This window comes from Hippichthys cyanospilos, chromosome 9 (genome assembly GCF_059441005.1).
Source record: "Hippichthys cyanospilos isolate Australia breed blue-spotted pipefish chromosome 9, RoL_Hcya_1.0, whole genome shotgun sequence".
NCBI classification, from domain to species: Eukaryota; Metazoa; Chordata; class Actinopteri; order Syngnathiformes; family Syngnathidae; genus Hippichthys; species Hippichthys cyanospilos.
In genome coordinates, this window is record NC_142377.1 from 11,098,064 (window position 1) to 11,113,877 (window position 15,814).

General features: G+C 37.8%; 1 protein-coding gene across 1 annotated transcript in view; it reads left to right on the forward strand.

Moving 5' to 3' along the window:
* Positions 1-435: 435 nt before the first annotated feature.
* prickle2b (prickle homolog 2b) overlaps positions 436-15,814 on the forward strand; it is a 30,053-nt gene continuing 14,674 nt past the window's right edge. Inside the window, exons 1-2 of the mRNA XM_088424117.1 lie at positions 436-839; positions 10,962-11,145. Of these exons, the coding sequence (XP_088280243.1) occupies positions 11,014-11,145 (132 nt within the window). The 5' untranslated portion in view covers positions 436-839; positions 10,962-11,013. The remainder of the gene's footprint in view (positions 840-10,961; positions 11,146-15,814) is intronic.

A 15,814-nucleotide genomic window follows, 5' to 3' on the forward strand; every position in this document is an offset into this window, starting at 1 on the left:
CTGGACTGCTCAGCAGTCATTTGCAGGGCACAATTGGACAAATTACTACTCTGTATATACTATGGGATGTGCAAGATGTAAATGTTAAATACAGTGTTCCCTCGCCACATCGCAGTTTGTTTATTTTTACTTTTAACAAAGAAACAACAACAACAACAAAATATAGTCCAATCCCTACTTTGAGAATTTGGGCTACTGCGAGTGTTTTTGTGAACGTAACCCCCGCGAATAAAGGAGGGAACATTAATCAAATGAATATAGTAGCGTTATTAAAAAGTAAGCGCGCTGTAAAATGTTTACAACAAAACTTCTGTTCACGCTTTTATTTTGAAGTTTGAAACGGGAAGATGAAGCGCCATTTTTGTCTGTCTTGAATTTGGGTCCAGATTAAAGGGCTGTGAAGCAAGCAGGGGTACTCCGCTGTCTGCAGTGCACGTCCACGTAAAGAGACTCGGCATGAATCGTCTAAACTAAAGACGCTGTTAAATCAATCGCAGAGTTTTGCAGTTGCTTTTTTTTTCAAAATCGGAAACTTCTAAACGGAATCTGATCTTGGATTTGCCGATCGTTGCAAATTGGGACTTTTTTTCACGCGGTCTAAGTTTGCTCCTCGCTGTCTTCTCTTCGTTTGCAGAAGAATTGAATGTGTTTGCAGAGGACCGACTAAAGTTTTTTTTTAATTTTTTTCGTTCTTTTTATTTTTCAACACAGTGGGTAGATGTAGTTGCACCACTCAGCGGGTGATTGCGAGGCTGTTGTTGCGATGTGGCAGACGCGTTTGCAAGCATTCAGTGCGGAGCTGAGGACTCTGGCTTCAACCAGTCGTACTTTGTAACAAGGTAAGCACTTTTTTTGTGTGTGTTAGAATTTAATGCTTGGACGACCAACTTTGGAGCAGAATTTTGAAGAGGTTACGAATTAAACACATCAGGATGTTGTTGTTTTTTTCATTATGAATTTTGCTTTTAGATAAGTGCAATATTTCTTGCTTGTATTAAGAGTTCGTTTTGGACTTTTCACGCTTAGAAGCTTCAGCATTCCCCGAGTAGACGTTTTCATTGTTTGTTTGTGTTTTTTTTTGTGTGTGTGTGTTTTTAATCCCATCCACCCCTTGCCATCCCATCCCCCTGGAGCGCACTGGTCAAGGCACGGTGCGCTTGCAGCCACATCGTCTTTTGTTGTGCAGCGTCTCTCTGCCATATGGGCAGAGAGATGCTTGCCGGGTAAACAGGAGCACAAACGGATTAAAATTGCATCTGATTATGCTCTCTGTTTCAGCACGGTTTTCTAATTTTCTCTCACATCTTAGTGGGCTAGCAGGACAGACATAATAACATTAAATTGAGTTATTAAGATTTCCAGATTTGCACATGAAGGAATTGGCTCCAGTAGCACAAATGTGGCTTCAGGAGCAGGTCCGAGAGCTGCTGCCCAAAAAATTCCCTCAGCTGACTGACCACCGTAATTCCAGGCAGAGGAAAAATCAATGTCATTCCTGGTCTTTGCTTTATCACTCTGACTGCTGGCTGGTGTGGATATTCTGTGATATTTCCCTCTTAAGTGTTTCATTACATTTGGACCCCACAGTCAGTGGCTTCTGTTTGATGCATCTGTTTCTGGCAGGCAGTTAGCAGGGAGTCGAAACCGGTTGTGGTGTGAGGTTTCCTTGGAAGCTGCTTCTATGGCTCCCTCTGTTCCCACCTCAAGTGTTCTCACTTTATCGAGCAAGTTGGCACTTAATGAATAAGTCATGGAGTTTGGTTGTAATGCTAATCTATTGCACTGTATCTATGAGCAAAAATAAATAAATAAATCAGAGTTGGATTTACTCTCTCCTTTGGGGCTTTTTACCATGTGGTGCTGAGAGAATGACTTTTACAGAACGCAAATATACATTTTTTATTCGAATATATGTGCATGTTGTAACTGCCATTGGTTTCCTTCATCAAATTGAATTTACACTCTATTGAGGATCTCGCTAGCGATGTCGCAGTTTGCTAAGAACCGATGGTCCCGTTGGTCCACGGCCTGTTATTGGGAGATCTCAAACAATAGTTTAGTTCAGGGGTACCCAACCACTGGTCCGCGGTCTGGTACTCATTGTTGGTGCTGGCTTGTTGCAGAAAAATAAGCTCCCATTAAATTGGCATTATTGATGAGTTCAAATGTTAAGTGTATCTTATGTTGGTTTTGGGTTGTATCTATGTTATTTCGAAGCAATTAGGGAAACTGGGTTGGTGAACCGTTCAATTCTTATGCAACTGATGTTTTTATGAATTGCTTTAAAATGTTACAGTTGTAACAACATCTCGTGATTAACCTGTGATCTCAATTATACAAGCAACATTTTGTGTGTGTCGAAAGGAGCTCGTGAAATCCTACAACACCCTAATTAAAAAAAAAAAACGGCTGGGTGTTTGCATGGTACAGCTTGAAGCTGTAGTTTATCACGTACTGTAGTCATGAAAGTCATGATCATAAATTTTGCTATATAACGTTAAGACTGTGGTTGAGAACCAGTGATTAACTTGCCATCAAGTAGTCATGAGCAACAACCCCCATACATATATTATCCTTATGTCATGATAAAAGCTTCTCAAGATACATACAAAAAAATGTATGCAAGATTTAAATCGGCTTTCTTTACTTACTGAAAGTCTAACTTACTCTTTTTTAATGCCGTGATTAAATCAGTACATTTTTCAAAATAAGAGCACATTACTTGGAACAAGAAAACTACCTTTTTTTTAAGTTGTTATAGTGACTCCTTTGCTAAATGTATGCTTTTATTTTGGTATGATTTACATGGATGTGCATTGTCATTTGTGGCGCAGTTCTCTAAGAGACAATCTATAAAATGATGTGACATGATCTATCTTCTGGAGTTGCTGAGTAAAATAAAATAATTTAAATTAAACCACTTCAAATGTAATTCCCAAGTTTCATAACTCAGACACAGATGACGCTGTATTTTTACTATCCACTTCCTTGTCTTTCATTTAAAAAGGACCATTCTTATAAAGTGTGATATCGGATTTATTTGGTGGCTGCAGCTGCCTTGACTGCAACCCGAGTCATGCTAAATGGCATGGTTCAATTCCAGTTCAACATGCATGCCGCTTCTTTTCCAACCACAGTGGACATCGATCTGACTGCCCTTTAAGTACTGCGCCATTAAAGTTGGTACCACAAACAAACGTTGTTATCTCAGTACGGTATTTAATATATTCAATTCACATCTTTTATTTCTTCCCGCATAATGTGACACCCATTTTTGCTCAGTTCAGTCTAGTGATGTCATCCTAGTCATCAAGGTTGAACAAATGCTTTGTTTTTCTTTTGATCAGTCTACTGAGCTTTAAAAAAAACAAAAAAAAAGTGGTGCTGGCAGTTTTGGCTTCAATCTCAAAGGATCCTAAATGTTGTTTAGACTGTTGTCCCAGGGCTAGACTAATGAGAGGAGAGGATTTTGTCTCTCAATAATGAGTTATGACAGGTGAATGTTAGCATAATCACTGACTTGGAGAACACATTGCGTCTGGTTGGCTTTAATTGGCTGCTAATGGAGAACGACTTCTTCAAGCACGACTCTTGTCAGGAGCGCCTCCAGTCTGATTTAACCGTGACTAAATCCTAATAGCTCCTAAGTTCTTGTAAGTCATTCTGAAAAAGACCCAGAAAGTCTCTGAATATTTCAAGCGATGCGTATTCAACGGAAACATTGTGCTTAGCAAAAGGAGGAAAGATTTTCTTACAACATTTCCAGAAAAAAACAAAAGCGGAGTGCAGTGAGCAAGCAGGCTGTGTTTTTTTCTTGTCATATTGCTTTAGTTCCGAGCTGCCAGTTAAATCTGCAATTTTCATCTGAGCGTCTAGCATGATATGGAAAAAATGCTTGCTCGAGGATCGATGCAGACTTCAAAATGGAGCTGGAGTCGGCAGTTCTGAAAGCTTGTGCTAAATAGGTCAGAACTCATTTTTCTCGCTTTCGCACCATAAGGTCCCAAAAGACTGCATTTTTTTGATAGTTGTAATGAATAATGCTGATTCTAAAACACTACGAAAGTGGAAAAAGAAAGTGAGGGAAACTAGTGTGCTCAAAACGGATAACTTTCTGTGCAAACCTTTTAATATTGGATTTTTTTGCCAAGGTGGATTTAAAGAAGCGAGCCTCGGTCATCGGGCTAGGCCGGGGGACCGTAACCGGCGGCTCCTTCATTCTTCTGTTGCGGCTTTCTGTGATTTGGGAAAATAAAGAATGCTTGGTTCAGATTGACTAATCGTAACAAGCGATGCATTTGAATATTAGTCAATGAAGATTGCGTAACACGAGGCAATCAGTTTCGGGAAGAAAAAAAACAGGAAACGGAAATATAGTGCGACCTTCCAGAGTAAAAGCACACATTTTCAAAGAACCATATACTAAAACTCTTGAAGAATTTTTCACGCAAAATAAATGTCATTTTATTGCCCCTTCATGTGAAAAAGGATGGATTCAAACGTTGCGTCGGTCTGCTAGTTCTTTTCTTGAAACCAAGAAAGGAACAACCTTGACTATCACGAACACCGCTAAAAGCTAAATGACGAACGGAGAATGTAAACAGAAAATACACCACGGCCTTTCAGATTAAAAGCAGATATTTCAAAATAGGAAAAAACAGGCGAGTGAATAACACAAGCTGGAGCACTTGACGTATTCGTAACACAGACTGAATCTCATCTTAATGCCCCGTTTGTGAACCCAGAAAAACTCAGACGCTGGTTCGGTCTGCTTGCTTCTTTGAATGAAAATATTGTGGTACAACCTTGGTTAACAAAAACTGCTATAAGCATCTCTTCTGGCTGCGAACACCCAACTGATTCTATCCGCTGACACCCTACATATATATATATATATATATATATATATATATATATTATATATATATATATATATATATATATATATATATATATATATATATATATATATACACACACACGGTCATGTGCTCAAGTGACGACCGATCATGGTTCACCTATTGGTTATATGTTATTCACAAGCTCAGTTGTGATTGTTCACTACGCCATGAGCACATGTGATGTTATTTCAGGTCGATAGCAAGCGGAAAAGTGTGTTTTTAAAAGTATTAATTGTACATGAAAAATAGCTTAATGAATTTTGCTGATACATTGTAGTGATGGACAAATGAAGCCTCATGACGCACGACCCACTCATCTGGACAGCACTCTTAGTTCAAAGAGGCAGGGGAAAGTCAACACTTTCCCTGTACGCTAGCATTTATCTGTAAACAAAAAGCACCATCTAGAAAACCCCCAAAAATTGAAATAAATAGATCACAAGTAATTCAGCTCGAGACTGTGAAAAGTTGGCAGAACATCAAGTTGTCCAGCTGTCATGTTAAGCTGTCTCCCTAGTTTTTTTCAGTCATGCTTTTCAAGTCTAGTTTCCGAGTCTAGTTTCCCATCATTTCTTTTCCTCTATGTCTGGGTCAGGACTGTGCTTCTTACTTGTCATAGTGGATGACTATTGTAATTTCAAGTGTGCTTATATGTCCCCGAAAATCCTGCTGAGCAGAGTGGCGATTGTAATGCAGTCATTCCTATTCTTTTTTTTCATTCTTATTTTCACCTACTTTTCCTCTTTCCTTCTAGTGTCACTTAAGTGTTTGTGAAAAGGCGCAGGCTGTTTGGAGAGCAGACAAACCCTTCAATGACTCCCTCTTGTGAATGGCAATGTGACCCTGTGTCAGTCCCATGTCATGTCCTGTGTAAACATCAATGAGGATGAAGAGTCCCAAATGGCAAGTTTAAGTCTGAATACTTAACACAAGCCGAGGATTTTGAGGAAAACTGGAACCCACTGATTTGAATTCCTTGCAACGCAATGTTTCATGTGCCATGAAAATTCATAAACTCTGTGAAAGTCATCCACACTGCATGAATCATCAAGCTGTATTTTAACATCTTCCCAGGGGGCAAATACTTTCATTCATATTTAAAAGTGAAAACACCTTTTTTTTTTTCTACTTTCGTCACTTGACCTCACTTTAGTCGTTTATGAGGCATCGGGGATATGCTTTACTTATGTTATTGGCGTCCCCAAATTTCTGCTAATTGAAATCATGCAAATCACAAGAGGAAGCTCCGGTATCAAGTTTCAGTGGAGGGAAATCCCAGCATGTGCGTGAAGCCTGTTGTAAATCATGAGGACAGAAGTGTGTGTGTGTGTGTGTGTGTGGGGGGGGGGGGATTCAACGTGCCTCAGGAGGATGACAGGATCTCTGCCAGAACTCATGCGGTGAGGCGATATTTGCCAGGTGAAACACTGGAGGATGGTTATCAAACATCTGGACCTGGAGGCGGAGCTTAGTGGTGCTAGAAGGGTGCATCTATGTGGTCAATCGCAGCAACAATTGTTCATGTTCTGCATGACAGTAAAGCATGCCAGAAACGCGGTGCGAACGTCAACTTCAAAATAATACCCAAATGCTTGAAGTTGTTCCTGGCAACATGTTGCAGTATAAATGTTTGACCACTGAGGTTCTATAAACAATAAAATGTTGTTCTGAAATTTCTGTTCAACTATCAATTCAGGGTGCTAGCAACTGACTTCATTACGTTGATTTTGGCATCAGTTTTCAACGGTGGCTCGGGCTCCATTATAGCCACGTCTAGCGTAGATTAGCTACCAGCTAACAGTGCTCTAGTGCTCCATATAGGCTGGCGCGATAGACATGAATGACCCAGCACACTTTGATGCCGACAGCTTGACACAGTTGCCGTTCCTACTGATCACATTTTAAGAAAGCATGTTGACTCAAATTTGCCGTCTCAGCCAGAAAATATTTCTCTTAGACCAAAATTTATGTGGAGTGATTTGTCTAAATGCTCATGTTTTCAGAGAGAAAACTGGTATGCACTTTGAGTGAAATAAAGATTGATCTTCAGAAATGTCTGGAAATTAAGTGAAAATGTGTTATTTGTTCTGCTGTGTTCATCAATATTTTTAACAAAATTATATTTTTTCTTTTTATCTGAGTACTCGATATTTTAATTTCAAATTTTCTGTAGGAAATAGGACTCCAAAATATACTCAACAGCTGTACTCCTAATGCAGAAATAAAGCAATTACTGTATGTTTCAGTTGTTTTGGTCCATAATTTGTAAGAAAATAGAAAAAAAAAGGCCAATCATTGTTATCCTAAGTAAACGGATAATATGTTTGCGTTTAAATTTGAAGGTTTCTTATCTAATACGATAATCAATTACTGTAGCTGTTGGTTAATCGAATAATCATTACACCCCAAAATACTTCAATCAATTTTTGATGCAAGTGTTATTGTGACGTTGTGTGCGATGTTATCTGATTTCATTTTTGTTTGTTGTGTGACATTTGAAAAAGGACAGTGTGTTTAAATCGGGAGCTGCTCTCTGGGATTAAAAGGTTATCAAGTCCACAGTTGTTTTGACCATGCTTCCGGGAGGAACTTCAAAATAAAAGCGTACCAAGGCCGTTCTTTTCATACATAACTTGTTATTGTACAAATTATTCTGAAACACTGACTAGGTTTCTCATAACATTTGGCGATTTTGCTATAATGGAGTGTATTTCATTGCACTTCTGGCGCAACAAGCTAAAAAAACACACACACAAAACCATCTCACCCAGATCATTTTCATCTTTGTTTAGTGAAAAGAGGAGTTATAAATTTATTGAATTGGTGCTGAGCTCCTGTAGATTTTAGGAGGTTGGCTGTTGCAAAAGTAGATCTCGGGGCAAAAAAGTTTGAGCACCCCAAACTTTACATTGTGTGAAAGTTGTGTAACTGCTTCTTGATTGGCTATGCAAGGTCAACCCTCGTGGGGCTGCACACTGAGATTTGTTCTCCAAGAAGGAATGCAGCGTGAAATACTTTACTTCAGGTCCTCCAAGGCTATTTCTACACACCCAAGACCCCGGGGCAGAAATAGAAACAGCTGACCACTTGACATGCAGTCCGACTGTGAGACTTGTTCTTTTGTCCTCACATTTGGATCTTTCGCTTATTCTCGTACGGATCAGCGTTCTTTTTCTGTTACAGCTAAGCTCTGTCAAATTAGAAATGATGACAAAGAAGGAAAATCGGGTTGCTGTGAATGACAGCATTTGTGCCGCTTTGACGACTTTGAGACTTCTCGGTTTGCTTGAGTTTGGACTTTTTTATCACACGGTTGGCAATTTTGCGGTTTCTTCTGCATGTTGTCATTCGCTGCATTTTGCGGCTCGCCGTCCGCTGCGCTTCAGCTTCTGCTCACGCTGCTGTTGAAAAACTAAAAATGACAGTAATAGCTGAGAAGTGGTGATGGAGAACCCTTCCAACTTTTGACCTTGTCTGTATGCTTCACATATGACAAGTTTTGACATGTCCTGGGGAAACTTTGATTTGAGCGGACACTTGAGGTAAAATAAAACCACTTGAAGCTCTATCGTGAAAAAGATACGGCGTTTTTGTGCCACCAGCGCTTCAGGCGCCATAAATGCATGCTTTGACCACCTGAGCTGTCTGTGTGTCAAACGGTGTGCAGAGTGTCTTTAATCTCCTCTGTGACGGCTTTCAGTCAGACAAGTAGGCGTCCGTCTGGGAGGGTAATGAGATTGTCTCCCTCTTTTCGCTGCCTTAGGGGCCGTCAAGGACAAAGGCAATCTGGAGATACAGTATGCACCTTGTCTCCATTTTGCGTAAACAGTCCGTCAGTGAAGATGGCGTACGCTCTTATTTTCCATTATTTAATCCACAACCTGTTCCGTCTCCCCGATGAGTGATAGTCGGAAACTAATCTGTTTAATCTTCATTCTTGGAAGTGTTACAGTCTCACTCCGTTTTTGTGTGTGTCTGTTTTCATTGTGTGAAGGCTACATAAAATACTTGATTCATGAGAAATGTTTTTATCCAGCAATTTGCTTCATGTATTCCATTTAGGTTTGTTTCCACAGCAACGTGTCATGGGATTGTAATAACTGGTTAAGCTTTGTAAATGGTGTGTTAAGGAAAATAAGCACTCACGCAGTTATGAACCTGCTCAGGTTCTTCATAAACCAGTGTAAATGGAAGCCAAAATTCTTTTTTTATTGCAGTTTTCAGTGTTGGAACAAGGCTTATTTTTACATTATACTCCTTTGTATGATAAATAGGACTATAACTCACATTTATTTTAATAAGCCATTAATCTTTTGACATTTTGTCGATTAAAAAATACATTTATATCCCTTTTAATAAAAAATAATAATAAATAAAAGATACTGTAGTTTGTTTTTTTTTAATTACTACAAAATCCGTTTTTTAAAAGATTTAGCTTCTAGTTTGGTCTGTGATATCATAAAATTGGCAAAAATGTTCATTGTTTTGCAAATGAATGCTTTAACCAGCCCATTGAGGTCATGTGATCAGAATAGGTGCTACCAAAATACTGCAAGTAGCTTGTACACAATCTGTTTGCAAAAACTAAAGAGAAAGAAGGGGAAAGAGCTGCAACGAACGACTATTTTAATCATTGATTAATCTGTCTTTTGTCAATCATCGGTCAATCAGATTTTTTAAAAAAAGTTTCAATTTATTTGATTAATCTGTCTTTTGTCAATCATCGATCAATCAGATTTTCAAAAAAAAGTTTCAATTTATTTGATTAATCTGTCTTTTGTCAATCATCGATCAATCAAATAAATTGAAACTTTTTTTTGAAAATCTGATTGATCGATGATTGACAAAAGACAGATTAATCAAATAAATTGAAACTTTTTTTAAAAAATCTGATTGACCGATGATTGACAAAAGACAGATTAATCAGATTTTTTTTAAAAAGTTTCAATTTATTTACCTTGAATAAAAATAAACTTTTTTTTCCAATTGGCAGTGCAGTAAATTCCCTAACATTTGCTTTTAGGATTTAGTTGCTGGTTTGGTCTGTAAACCTGTCAGAAAATCTACAAAAATGTTGATTCTTTTCCAAAGTAAAATCAGATGTTTTCATTTTTTTATGTTGATTCAACCCAACAACGTTGCACCGCTAATGGTAACAAGGAATGGCTTATTCTTTTTTTTTTTCCCAATGTGTTGTGCACAGAATATTATGAGAATTTATATCAAATTGGGGAATACCATTCCCAACAGTAAAAGTGCAAATTCAACTAACCTATGGTTTGGTAGATTTTAACGACCAGGTGATCAATCAACTTTGAATTTTATCCATTGACCCTTTTTTATTGCATAGCTTGACTAACCAAACTTTGCTCGCTGCTGATATTAAATGCTAATCACACACATGTGTGCGCAATTTTTCTGGCACAAGTCTCTGGCTTCATTCTGTTCCTATTCCTCTTTCTCAAACAAGGAATAAAAGCAGAATGAAGCCCAGGTTCCTAAGAGGGTTGTTAAGCATTGTATTCACAACCCCAACATTTTTACTGTGAGTGTGCTGTGGGAAGCATGACCCTTGACCTTAGAGGAGTTTATACCCCTTGTGAGTAAAGACCCCATCTGGTTTGAAGAAAAAGTCAAGGGGTATTTACAGAATTATCAATAGAGCTTCACTGTGCTTACGACCAAGTAGGTGAGATGATGGAGTATTTTTCACACATGAACCCCTTCTCTAAAAAGCCTGTAAAAATAGGGCTCCTTTTTTTGCTGATTTAAGACTTGTTCACGGGCCTAAAAATCAACTATAATGTATCAGCTTGCTTCTGATGAAATCATCTAGTGGTGATTTATTAAAGAGTGTGTTTCCACGCTCGTGGTGTTCTCTCTGAATCGCTGAGCTCAAATGAAAAAATGTTTCCACCCCACAAATCTGTGCTTGCGTAAATTAAAGATCGTATAGCTCGCTTTTATTTTTACACCCAACATTATCTGTGCTTCTGCAGTTTGTCTAATGACATCAACTTAAGGTAGTCACGCTTTTTTTTTTTTTTTTATTGACGACAGGAAGATCTGTGTGCATTGTAAGTGTCGCCGAGAGGAGCATGCAGTGACCGCCATGCCTGTGGAAATGGAGAAGACGGTGACCAAGCTGATGTACGACTTCCAGAGGAACTCCACTTCAGACGATGACTCTGGATGCGCTTTGGAAGAGTACGCCTGGGTGCCTCCGGGACTCAAACCTGAGCAGGTACAATATTAAGTTTATCTTGTTTTTTTTAGTTATTTAATGGGGTTTTTTTGTAATTGTCTGCCAACATCCTCTCTTTAACGGACTGAACATGCCTGCATGTTTAGCCCCAACATATTCATAGAAAATGGATGGATGTTTTCAACACTTAACAGAATACTGTTAGCTGTTCAAAATCGAAATCAATACTTCAATAGCATCTTCTTTTGACTGCCTTTGTTTGATACATTATTTTTGTGAACGTAAAAACACATTCCACATAATTCCTATACACAATCCTAAATACATAAATAAAATCATATATACTGTGTACTGTATATAAAATTTACACATCACAAAGTACCCCAAATTTTATACATTTTCTTAAACACATTCCACATAATTCCTATATACAATCGTAAATACAGAAATAAAATCATATATACTGTGTACTGTATATAAAATTTACACGTCACAAATTACCCTAAATTTTATACATTCTCTTATTCAGTTTAGACATGTGTAGATATATATATATATATATATATATATATATATATATATATTATTTAAAAAAATATATATATTATTTTAAAAAATATATATATATAATATATATAATATATATAATATATATAATATATATGTATATCATTTAAAAAATATATATATTTTTTTTTAATTTTATATATATATATATATTATTAAAAATATATATATATATATATTTTTTTTTTTTATTATATATTTTTTAAACTCATTTTGAACACAGCCATTGATTCACATCTTTTCATTTCTATTTCATAGTTGTTCCATAAATTGACCACTCGAACAGATACACACATTTGCTTGCTGGTGGCTAGCAAAAAAAAAAAAAAAAAACCAAGAAAGGAAAAAAAAAATTTGTTGGTTTAAAAAAATGTTCCAGGTACCTACCCGCTTATTAGTGTACAAATTAGAAAAGTGTATGTTAATCCAACAGCAGCAACATAACAAAAACAAATAAATAAGTATAACACTAAGGGTAGAGTAGAATTTAACCTGAGGTTAGTTTATACTATATTAAACCAGATTAATGACAAATGTCTTCATATAATTACACCAGGAAGGTTTATTAAATCATATGAAATACAATAACTCTTCCAATATTTGATAGCGCCTCGGTTTTGCTTGCTTAGCCTGCCGGCTAAAGGACAACACGGATTACAAAACTCCCGCAGTCACAGTTTCCCAATCCATTGTGCCTGCAAACATGTTTACATAGAAGTTTCATCAGGCCTTGCAGCGAGCGGCACAGCTAAGCTTGTGTGATACACAAACACATTAAACAGCCCCAATTACTTCATTGAGCTGTTTTCTGGCTTTATGGGCTGGAAGGAGTGTTTATGGAAGCCGCTTTCTTTTTGTTGATGAGCCGAGGGTGATGAAGTGGTCAATAGGAAGCTCTCCGTTTTCACCGTGGGAGGCTATTTCTCATTTCTCTCTCGGGTCTCACGGCCACCTTGAAGGAGAAGCTAGAGTGGTGGAAGCAGTTGATTCATTGTGGTGACCCCTAAAGGGAAAAGGAAGTTTAAAGATAAACATTAATACAGTTGAAATGTAGTAAATTTCCCTTGCTTCTTAGAACCTAGAGTGCCATCTGGAGGAATGAAATAAATATCACAAATGCTTCATGAATCTTCATCCGTCCATCACTACTAATAAGCGACGGCGTTCTGATTTGGGACATTTGACAGGCGTAAACGATGAGAAGCTAAAATTAGGCTCATATATCTTAAAAGCTAGTTTAGGTTTCCTCTTAGGTTTGATGAGCTACTGCAGTGTGGGGTTTTGCCACCAATGTTAAGGTGTCCCAAAAATACAGGCCGGGGTTATGATCATCAGATCATTAGATCGAGGGGCTACGTGGTGGGGGAAAATGCACGGATTCTTAAATGTAAATTAATGTTTAGACCAGTGGTTCTCAACCATTTTTTCAATAATGTAATTGGAATTTTGTAAATGTGTTTTTTGAGGAATGTACCCCCTGTGAAATATTTTTTAGCACCCAGCAACCGGCGCAAAGCACTTTTCGATGGAGGCGGGGCAAAAAGGGCTTCAAACAGGGTTTTGTGCCATCGGTGTCTATTTGAATAAACTACAATTGCTGTGTTTTTTCTTGTTTTTTTTTTTTATTCAGCAACTCAGGTGATAGTTTGTGTAACATCATCTGTTTTGCATCACAAATGACAATACGCTTCTGTATTAAACCTAAATACGTTTTGCAAAGACACTGTAACACAAATGAGCAATAAATTGCCTCATGTTCCATTTTATTTGCTCTTATTTTGAAAAAAGTACTGTTTCTGCCACATTCTTAAAAAGCATTAATTTGCAATTAGATTTGCTGATAACCCGCCTTAAATGTGTTATTAACCCCAAAGTGTTTTCCCGTACGCCCATTTGAGAACCATCGGTGTACACAAGAATATAGAAGGGAGAAAATATGCAAATCTCTGCTACGATACACAACAACAATAATTTTGCAAAGATTACCAAGCTATCATGTGATAAGAGCTCAATACCATGCAAGAAGAAGACATTTGCTTTTGATTTGTCACGTGTGTTCTGCAGTAGTTCCAAAGATAGAGCGATTTTCAAAAGATATATTTTACAAACTGTGAAATGACAATCAGATCTGTTGGAAATTGGCAAAAGGACTTGTCTTTTGACACTGATGGTCACTGTGTGAGGCTTGAGCTCGTAACAGCAACTGTTTTTTTATTCCTTTACTTCATGGATTCCAGTCTTTTAGAGCCATCACTAATGACAGTCATCATTGCCTAGGACTGTAATTTGTGCCAAAAAAAAATGCTTATCAAATGGTAAAGGAGTGGAATTAACATGGTGCTCAAGGGCACTTTGGCATGGTCACTAGGGTGTGGGTAAAACTTATTTCAGGCTTAATGCCTTCATTTGTTAGACTCAAGTTGATCGTCAACCAACCTAAAAACAGGGGAGCCTAAATTTTGTTGTGGAAAATGATAAAAAAGATGCTGTTTCCCACAATCGGCGAACTTTTTTTTTTTTTTTAAACCTTGTGCAGTATTTTGTCCAGTTGTTTGATTCCTACATCAAAGGCATTTCTCGTGAAAGGGAAAGCATTGAATAAAGACACGGAGGAGCTGAAATTTCGCCCAGGTGGTGACAACATGTCAAATTTCAACTTGGCACAACTACTTAGTTATCACACTATCAGGAGTGTGCCATGCCATTAAATGTTAGCATGTAATGTTATTATTAAAGGTTAGCCATGCCAAACATTAGCATTAAAGCAAGACTGATTTTTGGGAATGGCTCTGCATAACTTTTTCTATTTTAAAACTTATTTCAGGTTTAGCTCCTTCATTTGTAGCACTCAAGTTGCCCTAAACAGGCAGGCCGAAATTTTGCTGCGGAAATGCATATTAATATTGCCTTTTCTCTAATAATACCTCAAGGGACAAGCTGAGCCCATTTTTTCTAATAATGTTTTTTTTTTTCTTGAAAATTAAAACGCATATCCACTAATATGTACTATAAAAAGGCTTGTTGAGAGGTTGTCAGCACCGGTGCCAGATACAGCCTTTTCCATCTGCCCGAGCCGTGACTTGAAGGCAAAGCAGCTGAAGCCGTCACTCAGCTGCGAGTCCTCCCATTTAAACATCGAAAATGCTCCTTTCGGCACACATCGAAATTGTGCTCGCTCTTTAGTTTCATCTGCTTTTGATTACAGTTATTATCACAAAGTGCTCCTCCCGCCTCTCGCCGCAATCGGGTGTGTGTTTTATGCGGTATCTGTCTTCAGATCTTATCCTCAGGGCGGTGGGCCCGTCACCTCCCAAATGCAACCCTGTTGTTGTTGTTGGAAGTGGATGTCATGTGTGCTCCTCTGGTAGCATTACAGGATTTTTTTTTTCTTTATACATGTATCAGCCTGGAGTGCAACGGGTCAAAAAAAAACTCACGGTTCGGATCGGATTATGATTTGAGTAACAGATGGGATCGTTTTTCATATTAGCAAAAAAAAAAAAAAGGAAAAAATTCAACTCATAAGGTCATATATAGATGAAGAAGGTTTTTTGAACACAACTTTAAGTAAAATATTTTAAACGTGGTCTTTGAATGACTGAAAAGTACAATTTGAGACACATCCACTTTCTTTAAACATAAAAGGTGAATTGCAAAGTAGCCTTCATCCACATCACATCACAAATCACAAAAAGAAGAAAAGAACGCAATCTAAGCATACCTGTTTGTTTTTTTGTTTTTTTGACATAATCTGTTGTAACCGGGGTACTTCTGTCTGCTCCTGATGTATCTATGCATTAAGATCGCTTTAAAAAAAAAGTATGCATGCTGAACAATTCGTGTGAGTGGGAAATTTTGTTGAGTTCACGAATCGAAAACATGGGAGTGCATGTATTGTGAATACAACTCTCGTTTGCACGACAGTGACTTTGCAAGACGCGACTTCACGTTTTTGCATGAAACTCTCCTTTGGGTTTGTGGATCTGACCCCCATTAGTCAAGCACAGAATGGTGCAATGCAAGTGCAAATCTGAGCTTCAATCTGGCTTCAATTTTAAGGATAATGTATGCGCATTTTTGGTGATGCTCAATGAAATTTTGGCGGGGGGCACTTGTTGACATTTGAGGCCAATTGCCTGGA